General features: G+C 33.8%; 1 protein-coding gene across 1 annotated transcript in view; it reads left to right on the top strand.

The window, feature by feature from the left end:
• Window positions 1-15,783, top strand: part of HCN1 (hyperpolarization activated cyclic nucleotide gated potassium channel 1) — a 384,422-nt gene that overhangs the window by 211,594 nt on the left and 157,045 nt on the right. The window contains exon 3 of the mRNA XM_027076395.2: window positions 4,627-4,788. Within this exon, the coding sequence (XP_026932196.1) occupies window positions 4,627-4,788 (162 nt within the window). The remainder of the gene's footprint in view (window positions 1-4,626; window positions 4,789-15,783) is intronic.

The following is a 15,783-nucleotide window of genomic DNA, read 5'->3' on the forward strand; positions in this document are numbered from 1 at the left end:
GATCTGTTCATTTTGGCCACTCTGACTGGCATGAGGTGATATCTGAGGGTGGTTTTGATTTGTATTTCCCTGACGAGGAGTGATGTTGAGCATCTTTTCACGTGCCTGTTGGCCGTCCGGATGTCTTCTTTAGAGAAGTGTCTATTCATGTTTTCTGCCCATTTCTTCACTGGATTATTTGTTTTTATGAAAAGTCTTAAATCAATTTTGATAATTTGTGTGGTTAGGTAAAACATAATACATCAAGTGCTTAAAGATAGTTAAGGCCCACTGATCATTATCTGGCTGTTAGACTGGAAAACCCCTGAATCCAGTATATCAAGAAAGTTGTGGACAGGGGCGTCTTGGGTGGCTTAGCTAGTTAAGCATCAGACTTCAGCCCAGGTCATGTTCTCATGGTTCATGAGCTCCAGCCCCACGTTGGGCTCTGTGCTGACACCTCAGAGCCTGGAGCCTGCTTTGGATTCTGTGTCTCCCTCTCTTTTTGCCCCTCCCCTGCTGGTGCTCTGTCTGTCTCTCTGTCAAAAATAAACAAACATTAAGAAAGTATGTGGACATGTTTTGAAAGAACTCAGCTAATTTATGGGTATCTGCCATATAGCACAGTTTGGGATTTAACCTTTCAAAAACAAGATGGAATAACAAAAATCATGGTAAACACTTTTGCAAATATTAGGGCACAATTGGGGATTCTGAATCAAATTATCTAACTCAGAGCATTCTTCAGTTTTGGAGAGTTAATTACCTATCCTGTCTGGAGTCATTAAACTCCAACTGGGCAGAATTCTAGAACTACAATATTATAAAAAGAATCCAGTGAGAATTTGTTACCAGATCTTTCCTTTCATTGAAGTCATATGAACAACACGATGTTCTGAGCTGGACAAATGCAAAGCACAGAGCCTTCCACTGATGTATTTTGTAGTCTAGGTTTTGTGAAAATAAAAATATAAAGAGCTGCTTTAGAAACTTACCTTAATTCTTTTTTGTTGTTGTTGTTGACTCTTATAAGTACCACTTGGCAGCATACTGAGAGTAGGTCAGAGAAACCTGTCTTTCTGCTATGTACATTGTGAGCACTCAAATCAGGTTTCAAGTCAAGTTAGATTACTTGGAAGGTAGGAAATAATAGAGTTTTCTTTTCTTAAATTCCCTGGTTTAAAACACAAAAGCAAACGCTTTCCACTGTGAAGATCATCTAAAGTTGTTTCTGCTATTATTGTTAAATCCCTGCAGCATTCTCATTCATTCGACAGTTCATTGAGTGTCATATATGGTGCCATTTTTCTGTGAAGTTGGGTTTGCATGCAGTAGCATTAAGACAATTGATTTAGATGGGAATATATCACTTAAGGATGTCTACCCTGTAGATGGAAAAAAAACCCCTGAGAATATTAATTAATCAGTGGTATCAGCTCTTTGATCAGGAATTTGAGTAAAGTCACACTTACATTTATCCTACAAGCTGCCCTTAGACAATAAGACGTTGTGGCTATGCATGAATTAGATTAGATTTTTCCTTCTTTGGTTAATGTGTCTATCTGTAGACGTATGTGCTCCCATAAAGGAATAGTTTTCTTATTCCATATCTTCTGTGAACAAGGTTTTAACAGAGCCTTTCATAGTCTCAGCAACCAGTCAATGAGATGATTATGCCTGCCAGAGTGTATTAGTTAATAAGAGCTCAAGAGACAATTAGTTTGGGCCTGAGCACTCTACACATTCAGGTGTACATCAAAAGTAATACTACATACATTATGATGTTCTTTTGTTAGGTAGATAAATCAAGATGGAGATACGTGGATTTGCCTATTTGAAATTAGCCTCTGGGTATTGACCAGTGTCAAAACAGGCAACTTACTTTGCCTCTTCCAAAGTAAGATTTGGGGATAGCTCCAAAAAGTCAAATTACTTTTGAACACAGAATGTTAAAGACCAAAAAGGAGGAAATTCATTTCAGTGTATTGAACATTGTCTATACAGCAGGGTTAGTATATAAATCTATGTCTACTAATACTATGAGGTTGAAAATAGTAATTCCAGGCCTTATCTTGTTATAATAGGAGTCCAGGAGTCACATGGAAGCAAAACAAAACAAAACAAAACAAAACAATGTATTTCTAATATGTAATGAAAGACCTTATGTCACCATTAACTTCCTTTATGAAAATGGTAATTATATTTCTCTGGAAACATTTCAGAAATAATAGCATTTTCTTAAAGGAATTGTTGAATTACAGCATGTGCTATTAATTACAATAAATAATCTCATAAAATCCCACAAAAAAGAATCTAATTCCTCACAAAGAAAGTGGTAAAGCCATAAAAGCCAGATGTATAAAGAATGGGACCTAGTCCTCTATAACATCCCAGACTTCACTCTAAGGTCTCATAATTACATGTTTGCCCACATGCTTATAATTTATAGACTTTGGCAGAGAGTTTCAGATATTGTTTACTTCAGGTAATTAGGTTGAAAGGTGATTAGTTCCTTGTTTGATCCAGAAGCTTATATTCTGCAACTTAACCCTATTTCACGGCAATGCAACGCTTACCCAAAATCCATATTGAACCATTTTGTCAGGAAATACTTAGATAAATATTTATAGGGTTCTAGTACTAAATAGAAAATGTTTAAATCCATGTTGGGTTTAATTTACTACTTTAATAACAGAAAGCTTTTTTATTATGCTTTATTGTATTACTTCTAATGAGAAATTATTGATGAAATTTTTGGTAAGTTTTTTGTTTTTAAATTTAGTGACCAAGGAAGATCAGAGGGAATAACATTGAAAGGACTTTTCTATGGGTTTGCCAAATACAAAACCAAACTAAAAAGTAACTTAGAGGAAAATAAAATTCTTAATTCTTTAAAATTCATTGTTCTGTGGATAGCTGTCTGAATATAAAAATATGTGATCTGTTGCCTTTAGAATCTAGGACCCCTATCTTACTTTTAAAAGGAATTCAGAACTGTGTATATTCCCACAAAGAAAGTGAGAATTCTCACTATAATTACTATGTCAAAAAGGAAGATTGTTTAAAGAACGAATTAATGGCCAATACAAAATGTATCAAAGTGAAAAACATTTAATTAAAGACTGATTTGGTGATTTTATAAAAGCAAAATCCCAGCTGTCCTGTCATGTTACCTCTACATATATCAGTATGTATCTCTTAAGAATTATAGACATTAGGGACATAGACATAGCCTGGGTGGCTCAGTCGGTTGAGTGTCTGACTTCGGCTCATGTCATGATCTCTCGGTTAGTGAGTTCAAGCCCCGCGTCGGTCTCTGTGCTGACAGCTCAGAGCCTGGAGCCTACTTCAGATTCTGTGTCTCCCTCTCTCTGCCCCTCCCCTGCTCATGCTCTGTCTCTCTCTCTCTCTCTCAAAAACGAATAAACTTAAAAAAAATTTTTTTAAAGAATTATAGGCATTAACTTACAAGATATAGTTTCTAAATCAAAACATAAAATTTGTGGGTTTTTTTTTCTGTTTCTCAGATAATTTTTCAATCCATGGTGTCCTCATTACTTCAAAAATAGATGATTCTTTTGTTGAATTATAACAATGTGAATCTGAATACCTCAAGGTGTTGTTTCTTTGTGTATTTATGCATATTTATTAATTTTATTGACTCAGTAGCTTTTTAACAATTAGGAAAAAAAGTTTATTCTAGAATGTAGGTCTGCTCCCAAGTGGGTTTTGTTATTCTAGAGTAGGTAAAATATAAGCAGAAATATTAGCAGTAGAGAGTGATATAATATATGAGCTGCTAAAGGAAGGATTAAGGTTCTAGTTTTATTTCTTGTAATAACTGGATGGATGAAAAGTTATAGATATCGAGCTATATGTAAGTTCACAATTCTAAAATTATGATAGAGATCATTGATTTGTCATAATTTTTGTACTTTCTGAAATAATCTTACCTGTCATATTGGATTTCATGAAAATATAAATAAGAAAGATTCACAGGAAAGGGAAGTAACAATTTTAATTTTTTAAAAGTGAGACCCAATTGTATTTTATCCAAATTCAGACAAGCTTTTATCTCAGAGGCCACTACTCATATTCAATAAAAGGAGTACCTACATTCATATAGCTATAAAGTTAACTGCAGTTAAATCTCAATATTATTTTATATTTTGAAATTAATCTATTTTTGACACTGGTTTTCAGTCATTGTGGTTTTGTTTGGTATTATTTTTTTGGCCCGTTAACAAATCCTTTAATTTAATAAGGATGAGATTCAGGGAAGAGGGTCAAATTTGTTAACTTCTTTAAAACAGCATTGCCAAAATGTGCAGAAGGACAGTAAATGAAAATCAGCCCAACAAATGCTTTATAAAACATGATCCATGCATTTAATGTGTTTATGTTATCCCTGTACTTTGTGGAGAACCCACATCTGGTCGCAATTCTCAGAAAGCAGAGTGCCAGGCCTCAAGGTAAAGGTAAAGAAATGTAACCTCTGTTTCTCTTTGTAAAGTTCTTTACATATTTTTATTAAATCAATACTTACACTACATAATGTCAGTGTCTACCAACATTGATAGTATTCTTCACTTTAAAGAAAATTGATGATAAGAATTATAAGGATTGATTTTATATTTTGGTCAACAGATTTTCCACATGACGTATGACCTTGCCAGCGCGGTGGTGAGAATTTTTAACCTCATCGGCATGATGTTGCTCCTGTGCCACTGGGATGGCTGTCTTCAGTTCTTAGTCCCACTACTGCAGGACTTCCCACCGGACTGCTGGGTGTCTCTGAATGAAATGGTTGTAAGTAATTCGTATTATTTTATACTCTGCGTATTCAGTGTTTTGCCAAAAAGTTCTAAGTATTTATGTCAGAATGGTCTAATTTCTTCTCTGTAAATGTTTGGAGAAAACTTAATTTGGCTTTCATGGATGTAAAATAAAATGTTCTATTGCTTTTTCTACAACTAAATGTCACACGAAATGGTTCTGGGGATGTATATGTTACAGGATCTATTTTTAGGTATCTTAGTCTGTGTATATGGAAGACATTTTATTTCAAAGGTACACGTACACTCTCACATGTATATAATCGTGGTGCAATGTTCTTCTAAAACTACCTACTGCTTGGAATAACTCCTTTCTTTCAACTTGATTTTGGCATTTACTGTGCTTGAGACATGCAATTCTAGGTGTTGTTAAAACATATAGAGATGTGTTCATCAGTATAGGCGCAATGAGATCTGTATGATGTGCATGATATCTCAGATAGTACTTTTTGCTAGGGAAGACAGGGAAAGCTTCATGTTGAAAGTAAAGCCTTTATTTATTTTTAATTTTTAATTTCTTTATTTGAGTATAGACATGTTACATTAGTTTCAGGTGTACACTTTACACTGAAAGATATTTAAATATTTAAAAATCTGGTAAATAAAAATTTGATTTACACAGGTATATTCACAGTCACATTTAAGGCTAAGGACATGTGTTCTTTTAAAAAAACATGCATTTTGATCTACAGTATACAATACTTACAAAGGAATTGAAACACTAGTGAATATTTTTAATTTATATATTCACAAAGATTTGTTCTCCTTTGATGTAAGTTCTCATATTTTCTTCATATATAGCATTTTAATTACATTAATATAGCAAAATATTGTTTAAGCTACCTATACTTTGGACTAGACTTCTCTTATATGTGACATTTTATGGAAGATAAATTTTATGAGACTTTCACAAAACTTTAACTTTGGCATAAATCAAATACCCCCTTTTTTACTTGAAGTGTTCCATATTAACTTCTGGGCTTATTATTATAGAAATGACATAGACATCTTAAGAACATACATTTTTTTTTCTTCTAACAACAATAGCTCAGGGTTCATATTTGAAGAAAAGAGTGGTTTCCATCACATGTTGAGAAGTCTGGTCTTCTTTTCTTTCTCTCTTCGTGACTACCTATTTTCCTCCCTCCTTCCTACCCTCCCTCTCCCTGCCTTCTGTATTCTTTTATCTCCTTTGTTTGAAATCACCTGGATCTCTCCTTCATTTCGTTTGTACCTACTTAAATGTCACTGCCTCACAGAAGCCACTGTGTGACCACTCTGTCTACTATATAGATAATATTTTATATATATATATATATATATATATATATATATATAATTAATATAAACCAACTGGTTTATATTTTATCTTAAAAATATTTAGTAACACTCTCTGTCTCACACACACACAGTCTGTGATTTATATTTGTCTGTGTCTCTACACAGAATGTCAATTCCATTAGGTCAAAGAATTTGTCTGTTTTGTTCTGTACTTAGTGCCTAGAACAGTGCCTGATAGAGTAGTTTATTGTAATCTAGCCTCATTATTGAAAGTTCGTTGGAGAAATACTGGTTCTATTTTTGTTTCTGCACCTAAACATTAAAGCAAGCATTTGATCCAGTCACTTTTCAAAACTATGAAACCTTCTTAGTTATAGGTCTGTCTGATTGTTACTTATCACTGAAGGAAAACTTATGAAGACATTATTAAGATATTGGGGGCTGGGGAGAAAAAAAGCAACAGCTTTTATATTCTGGCTACTAACAGAGTGTATAGTATAAAAACACTACTGCTACTACCAAAGGATGATTCTTCACCGGCAGCAACTAATATTTAAGTTAGCAAGTAATTATTGTTTAAATTTCTCTTAGGTATCTTTCAGGAAAAATCACAATGGTCTTCATTAAAATAGTAAAAGGGTTATTTGGGGGTGTCCATAAAGGGCATATACTTGTGAAATTGTAATATAGAGCAATATGCTACTTAATATATCCAGTGCTAAGCAAATTTAATGAAGAAAAGTTTTAGTATCTTGATCATTTTTAAATGTGTCTGCATGTGCTCTTTGTGAGTTTGTGTGTTTGTATTTAACATAGTCAAACTTTTATTATTATATCTTAATGTCATACAAAATACCTTTACAGAGTTTACAGTTTTTTTTCTTGAGTCTTTTTTGCGGGGCAAATTTACTTATGAAATCAGCTCTTTCTTTCACATTTATTTGACAATATTTTCATGTTTAATTTTAATGTCAAGGGTAGGAAACAGTTAAGTCTATGTTCAACCCTAGAGACCAGATATATTTTGTGACTATTAGTGATATGAAGGTGACGACCATTAAAAAGACAATTTTCGTATCTATGGGGAATCCCCATGGTGTCACTTGACCTTGAAGATACCATTTTTTCTATCCTAAAACTATCAAATTCTGGAAAGTCTTCCATCACAACAAAACAAAGTGTATTTATACAATAAGGGAGTCATAAAGAAGTAAAAATCCAACATAAGATAAAAGCACCTGACATGTATATATCTTGCTTACTGTATACAAACCCCTGTGCTTTGAAATACACTTGTAATGGGGCGCCTGGGTGGCTCAGTCAGTTAGTTAAGTGTCTGACTTCGGCTCAGGTCATGATCTCGCAGTCCATGGGTTTGAGTTCCATGTCGGTCTCTGTGGTGACAGCTCAGCTCCTAGAGCCTGCTTCTGATTCTGTGTCTCCCTCTTTCTCTGGCCCTCCCCACTCACACTCTATCTGTCTGTTTCTCTCTCAAAAATAAATAAACATTAAAAAAATTTAAGAAAATAGATACACTCGTATTTCGTCCTCATAGCAACAGAATGAGTTGAGCACTGTTATCTCCCATTTGACAGTCCAGAAACCTGACATTTTTAGAGGTTAGTAGCTAAAGTTTAGCTAAACTTTAGCTAAAGCTAAAGGTTAGTAGATCAATGGAACCAAGATTAGAATGCCTGTCTATCAGACTCTGTAATTTCTGTTCTAAAACACATTAGAGTATCTTGTCGCATAGATTGTAAAAAGATAGTTAAGGAAAGTAATGGCAAGAAATGAAACCTGTAGTCACCCCAGTTGCAGTAGAAAGTCACTTGAAAGTCAGCTTTTGAGCTCTGACACTAAATAAGACGGATATGAGATGTAGAGGTAGGACAAGCAAAATCAGATTGGGAAGGCAAAAAGTGAGAAGCCAGGATAGATGCAGACATGATTATTAGTCATTCTTGGCAATTATACTATGACAATTATACTGTGACAGTTGACATTGATACTAAATAATTTATGGTAAAGGTTAGAGTGTTGGACAGATTCTTGACACCCTCCTTCTTTTTCATATATTGCATTCCTAAATGATTTATATTCTTAAATATTATTTTAAATCCTCCTTAACCATATTTTCATGTATATGTATATACTTGTCTCTTTATATGTATTTTCAATCTTTCTTAAACACATTTGTATTTATATCTTTATCCTTATCTGTATATCACCAGCTAGTTACCCATATATGTCCTATAATGAGAAATTCAGAATAATGCAATAACTATACTGTATCGATAACTGGTAATTTGTTCTTTATATTTATATTCTTATGTTAACTGTTTCTAATCTGCAGTTAAGTCTGTAGATGTAGTTCCAGTTCCTGTCAGCTAACTCCTTTGCAGTCTTTAAAAATTCCTCACTGAAAGAATTCTTTAAAAGCTATTTTTTAAAAGCTCAAACACCAACCACAGAGGGCTACTTGAATTCATGGGGTGGGAGATATCGACTTGCAAAATCCAACTTAACCAGGGATTTATCTTGCTCTGCATTTATTTTTAATATATCCTTTCGTATAGAATATTTCATTCAAGAAATATTTGAGTTATAGAATTCTGCCTAAATGAATATCTTGGATTGGTCAGATAATTAATATCTAATAAAATTAATTTTGAACATCTTGTCATTCTCATATTTTGTGATTATGTTTTTAGGTATATCACACTACAATTATAATAGCTCATTATTAAACTGATTAGAGATAATAGTTTTGGGTTTATATTATAAAATCATGAAATATTCATTTTAAAAACCTAAGAAAATAAAAACTATGATGCATTTTGAATTTACATATTAATTTTGACATAATTTAGGGAGTGACTTTACAGAATAAAGAAGGATTTGCAGCTAAATAATATGTTCCTGTAGCTGTGTTTCTCTAACTGAAGTCTGCAGGTTTATTCTCAGGGAGTCCATGGGTTTTCTCCCAGTGATTTGTGAATGCATGCATATGTATTGGTGGTAGTGTGAAAGGTTACAAGGTAAACCTTTTATGAATCTACAATCATCTGAATGCCCTAAATATGGAATCTGGTTTTGCTTTTTTTTTAACCTTATTTTTTATTTTTTAAAATTTACATCCAAATTAGTTAGCATAGAGTGCAACAATGATTTCAGGAGTAGATTCCTTAATGCCCCTTACCCTTTTAGCCCATCCCCCCTCCCACAACCCTTCCAGCAGACCTCAGTTTGTTCTCCATATTTATGAGTCTCTTTTATTTTGTCTTTGTCCCTCTCCCTGTTTTTATATTCTTTTTGTTTCCCTTCCCTTATGTTCATCTGTTTTGTCCCTTAAAGTCCTCATATAAGTGAAGTCATATGATTTTTGTCTTTCTCTGACTAATTTCACAGCATAATACCCTCCAGTTCCATCCACGTAGTTGCAAATGGCAAGATTTCATTCCTTTTGATTGCCGAGTAATACTCCATTGTATATATATACCACATCTTCTTTATCCATTCATCAGTCGATGGCCATTTGTGCTCTTTCCATACTTTGGCTATTGTTGATAGTGCTGCTATAAACATGGGAGTGCATGTGTCCCTTCGAAACAGCACACCTGTATCCCATGGATAAATGCCTAGTAGTGCAATTGCTGGGTCGTAGCGTAGTTCTATTTTTAGTTTTTTGAGGAACCTCCATACTGTTTTCCAGAGTGGCTGCACCAGCTTGCATTGCCACCAACAATGCAAAAGAGATCCTCTTTCTCCACATCCTCACCAACATCTGTTGTTGCCTGAGTTGTTAATGTTAGCCATTCTGACAGATGTAAGGTGGTATCTCATTGTAGTTTTCATCTGTATTTCCCTGATGATGAGTGATGTTGAGCATTTTTTCATGTGTCGGTTGGCCATCTGGATGTCTTCCTTGGAGAAGTGTCTGTTCATGTCTTTTACCCATTTCTTCACTGGATTATTTGTTTTTTGGGTGTTGAGTTTGATAAGTTCTTTGTATATTTTGGATACTAACCTTTTATCTGATATGTCATTTACAAATATCTTCTCCCATTCTGTCAGGTGCCTTTTAGTTTTGCAAAACTAAACTAAAAGGCAACCGACAGAATGGCTTTGCTTTTCTAGTTGAAGTACGTTGCGCCATATAAAATAATTCTGGCTTATGGGCTTAATGATTAATGATCCATTTATATCAAATGAAGGGTAAATGACATCATATTAAATGTTGTACCGAATTTTCACCGTAGTCAAAATGGAGAGATGGACTTGAAAACTAAGTCACTCCTTACATAGCACACAATTATATTGTAGTGTGTGAAACTAATCTGCAAAACTAGTGCCATAATAGCACTAAATTTACATTGTATGCAACTGTTGGGTTTCAGCAAAACATTATCCATCACAGTGAATTTATTTTAGATATGCTTATTGATTTATTATTTTGTTAGTATTTGATTTGTAAATTTATGTTTTTTAACCTTACAAGAATTATAAGGGTAAGAAACATATCTAGTTTTCTTGTTATATTTGTTTGAGTAATATCATAATCAAAATAATTTAAGCCAACTCATTTATTATATTGTTTATTATATTTTTCATTTATTTATTCTATGTTTTATTATATGATGGTTTATTATAATGTTTATTATGATGTTTCATTTTGTTGTGATTTGAAGGAACATGTGCATTCCTCATCTTGAGGGATGCTATTCTAGAGGGCAGACAGTATGTCTTAATCAGTATCTGCATGCCCCACAATTCCTATGCCAACCTTGCATATGTTGCTAAGTAAATATTAGTGGTATATACTAAAAAGGTAATTATCTAGCGTATGTGAAAATTATATGTAAAGAAGTTATCATCTTATGCATTTATATATTCTTCCTTGGATAGTTTTTGCTTTAGTAATTTGTACATCAAATTATTTCTTCAAAGATAAGTAATCACTTGGCAGCTCATGGACAATATAAAAATACCCAAAATTTGTGAAGTCTATATAACTTATATAACCCTACTAACTAAGAATATCAGAAAATAAGATATATAAAGTGTCTCAAAGTGTCTATTTAATAATAGACTATTATTATAATAGTGGAGACTATTTCTCCACTATTTGGAGAAAATAAGAGATTTGATTGGAAAATCTAGACTACTACAGAATTTCATTTTTATTTGAGACAATGTATCTCAGATTATTAGTGTATTACTAATAACCAAATGGGCACACACTCCACATTCTCTAACTCTCTTCCTCTGATGGGGTCCTCTGCTGGTTATGGTCAGTAGGCTCTGAGTGCTAGTATCATATTTCACTCATAGGTCTAAGCATTGAAAAGCTGGTTTGCAACCCTCCAGTTCTTTTTTTTTTCTCCCCTCTCTCTCCAGAGGCATCCTTTTAGTTTGCAGTCCACAACATAACACAGCTTATCCTGATTCATTTAGACAACAGAATAGGAAAGGAAAAATCTGGCGGAATTGAATTTAGAGACACACATTCCGGAATCTCCTCTAACATTAAAACTTCTAAGATTTTAGGCAAATCACACAACGTTCCTGTAGTTCAACTATGAAATGAGTGTGTATTATTTATTCTTTCATGTAGGTAATTTATTGAGTACTTGCTTTGGGCCAGGCATTCTCTTTGGCACTGAACATACATACACTAGAGAATGAGGATGTTTCTGCCCTCATAGGGCTTACACTCAAACAAGCTTTCATTCACTCCACTTCATTCTAGGTGCAGAAAACTATAGAGTAGAGATTTAAATTTTTGATTTTCTAATCTAAGGGAATAGAAAATTATGTGCAAAAGCCCTTACTATGCATTTGAATTGAGGCCTCTGAAATGTACGCACTGCCCAAACACTCCTAAACAAGGGGAAAGTGCTAGCTAAATGCTGCCCTCTTCCTTGCCAAGCTACATACACCTGAAAGTGTAGCCATTCTTACAAACCACTTTTTTTGTTTTCCTAATTTAGCCGCCCAGAAAGCACTACTTTTTTCTAATTCACACAAGGGTGTGATAGTGGCAGCTTTGTGTGAATTTAGATAAAGTCTATGAGGAGCATAAAAAAAAGACGGGGAGAGACAAAATAGAGACACATTTATTTCAACTACTATCAGCTGGATTTGTATCCGGACTCTTCAACAGACTGGGGACTGAGACAGGTCAGTCACTTCTAGCTCACAGACTGTAATGACCAAAATGAATGTGTTTTGGGGGTGCTTGGGTACAAAGAATTGTTTATTGGTATCCCCTGTTTCAAGCAAATGATTTGGGGATAAAAACGGGATTTACATTGCTTATATGCAAATCCCCATATACAAGTAGAACATTGGAACATTGAAATGTGAGATATCTATTGATAATCTAGAAAATGTATAAAGACAAAATTAAAATAGGTTAACTTTTTGTTTTACAAAGCCCAATTAACTAGTTAAGTAATGATTCAAACAATGTAACCGAGATAATATAACTAAGAATGAAAGATATATCTCTCCTCTCTTGAAGTCTAGCAAAGTGTTTTTGATTTGAAATTCTATAAATTGGAAATTGTATTATTATATTGTTGACTTTTTAAAAATAGAATGTATTGCCTTAACAGAATTTTTTAAAAGTCCTAACAAAGGTAACTAATTTGCTGACAAATCACTATTTAGCTTTACTGGGAAAAAATGCATTCATAGCTCCTATGAGTTATAATAATAAAGTAGGTCAGCAGCCTGCTGAGTGTTGTGATTCTACTTTGCCATCCTGGTTTCTGCCTATTAGGAAAGCCAGCCTGGTGACTGTTCTCTATTGGATAGAAACACGACCTCGTCGCAAAAGTGAAACAGTTCACATACTGCGTTCTTCCTTCTCAGACATGTATATTTTTATGGGAATGAACATATGGAAATGAATCCTGATCTGGTATTTTGTTTTCAAATGACATGTGCATTTCAGAAAAACTTTAAAATGAATTGTAGTTCCCTAAGAGAGAAAGATAAAGGATATTACTTAAACTATATATTTTCTCAGACTATGTTAAATTTCTCTAGCAGTAATAAGACCAATCCATAAATTCGAAACGTTTTTTTTCCCCCTTGTTTGGACTGCCTCTTAAGTTTTAAGCAATGAATAGTTAGAAGAAGCACCATACATTAAATTATGTTATCTAACAAGAGACACCTATTAACATTGGGAAAAGAAACCAAATATCTTGCAGTCCAATATTTTCTCTAAATACATATGTTAGGAAAACTTACATGAAGGTAGTACAAAGTACATGTATCATATTATCTATTCTGAATGACATGAAAACATATTCATTCCCATTTTACAGATGAAAAATCTAACTCAGCGAATGGTTACCTGGTTTAAATAAAGTCAGAGGCAGGCAATATGAAATCTGTATTTCCCTTTGAATTAATGCCAACCCTACCATAGCATTCTACTTCACGGACAAAGAGTTTAGTTTCAGTCATAATCAACTTTCAATTCATGTTGACAGAGAGCAACTATACACTAGTGGTACCACTAGAAGAACTTGCAATATATAAGAAAATATTTGAAAAACTCATTGTGTTTTTTTATGTGTATGTTGGTTAAGGTTTCTCCTTTTGCTACTGCCATAAATCCAAAAGAACCTGGTAAAGAAATTCTGTCTTCCCACTTATTCTGAATTTCTCACTTAGATTTCACATGAGAAATATTGTTTTAAATTGATGGAGGCTGGAATAAAATGGTTTTCAACCTGGGAATCAAGAGAATAGCAGATGAATTATTTCTGTCGTATTAGTTCATGTACAGATATATGGATATCAGGTAATTCATATGAATGCCCCCTCTTTCTAAAAAGACCGATGTTATATCTCTCTCTTTTAAAGAAAAGAGAGACTTGCAGAGACCTGAATTATATAGATTAAGTCACCTATATTCATATAATTTTCAGGACAAGATATATAGTTACTTCCCAGAGTGGAGGGCTCTCTACAATTTTCTTTCTTTCTTTTTTTTTTTTTTTTTTTTGCATCCTATTTCATCTTTTCTTTTCTCCGCCCACTACCACTGACCTAAATATGCTATCCCAGAATGTGATGCAGAATCAGAGGTGACATGAAGAAAGCCATGTGTTAAGTGAGGGATGTAAGAAAAGAATAGCAAGAACATTTTCTAAATCTTAGCATGAACATTTTCGCAGTCCCATTATATACCCCATCATTTTCGAGAAGTATTTTGTTGTTTTTAAAGATGTAATATATTCTGGGAATGAGTAATTCTATGAAAAAAATTGAATTTGGCTCATGAATCTTTAGTTTATTTCAGTTATTTTACATATATCCTTACAACATTCCAACGAGCGTAGGCAATTTGTCAGATAAAATCTTAAAAATATGTGCTAGAATCATTGGCTGGACTTCTCTATGCTTTGAGGATATAGCAGTGGGCCCAATGTGACCAACATTTAAATACTTTTCTGGTATTACCAGCCAGGTGCCTCAGAAACAGGGCTCCATGTAAGCAAGGGTTAATTAACACGTGGCTCTGTTGTACAAGATGCTCTCTCATGCTCCATGCATAGAGTTATGAGTGAGTCCATCTGTGGACCGTAAACATTTCTTCTAATTGTATAAATATTTCTTCTAAGCTTGATAATGTATAAGCTTGATAATGATAAAAAATTAGGAAACTGTGTAACTTGACATCATATTTTTGTAATTCATAAAAAGATATATAACAATGAGCCATAATATATTTTCTGTATTCCATTAGCATTTTCTAGAGCATATTAAATTCAACAAAATTTTTCTCTAAATATATTCTAAAGATAGGAATAAATATTAATTAAAATGTCTACTTATAATGAACACCAAAGTGTGTGTGTATAATATATATACACACACACACACACACAGAGTATCTGTTAGCCTTTGCTATTGTGATCAATGTAATAATCTAAGAGCCTGCAAGTTAGGAAAGGACTTTCAGTAGAAAAATCTTTTATTTCAATTGTATTAGAATGAAAACATAATTCAGTTAGACCATTTCAATTTGCCACCAACTATGTTTTAGTCCTTTAGATAATTCTTTAAAAAGTATTGCATTTGTTCTAATGTCAGCTATTGATTGATATTTTTAAAAATTTACTTAGTTAAATAAAATTATAAGATGGTTGGGAAAAATACCATTTTAAGTGGTACCCATTACTAGTTCCCCATTGCTCCCAAACTAAAATTAAAGCATTATTGCTCCATTAAATGATGGTTACATTCTTCTTCTTTTTTTAATGTTTATTTATTATTGAGAGAGACAGACAGCTCAAGTGGGGGAGGGGCAGAGAGGGAGACACAGAATCCAAAGCAGGCTCCAAGCTCCAGGCTCCATGTTGTCAGCACAAAGCCCGACATGGGGCTTGAATTCACAAACTGTGAGATCATGACCTAAGCTGATGCTCAACCGACTGAGCCACCGAAGCACCCCTCTTCTTCTTCTTTTTTTTTTTAATTTGAGAGAGAAAGAGTGCACACATGCACGTGAGCAATAGATGAGCAGAGAAAGAGGGAGAGAGAGAATCTTAAGCAGGGTCCAAGCTCAGTATGGAGCCCAATGCCTGGCTTGATGCAGGGCTCTATCCCATGGCCCTGAGATCATGACCAGAGTGGAAATCAACATTTGGACACTTAACCAAATGAC

This window comes from Acinonyx jubatus, chromosome A1 (genome assembly GCF_027475565.1).
Source record: "Acinonyx jubatus isolate Ajub_Pintada_27869175 chromosome A1, VMU_Ajub_asm_v1.0, whole genome shotgun sequence".
In the NCBI taxonomy this organism is placed as follows: domain Eukaryota; kingdom Metazoa; phylum Chordata; class Mammalia; order Carnivora; family Felidae; genus Acinonyx; species Acinonyx jubatus.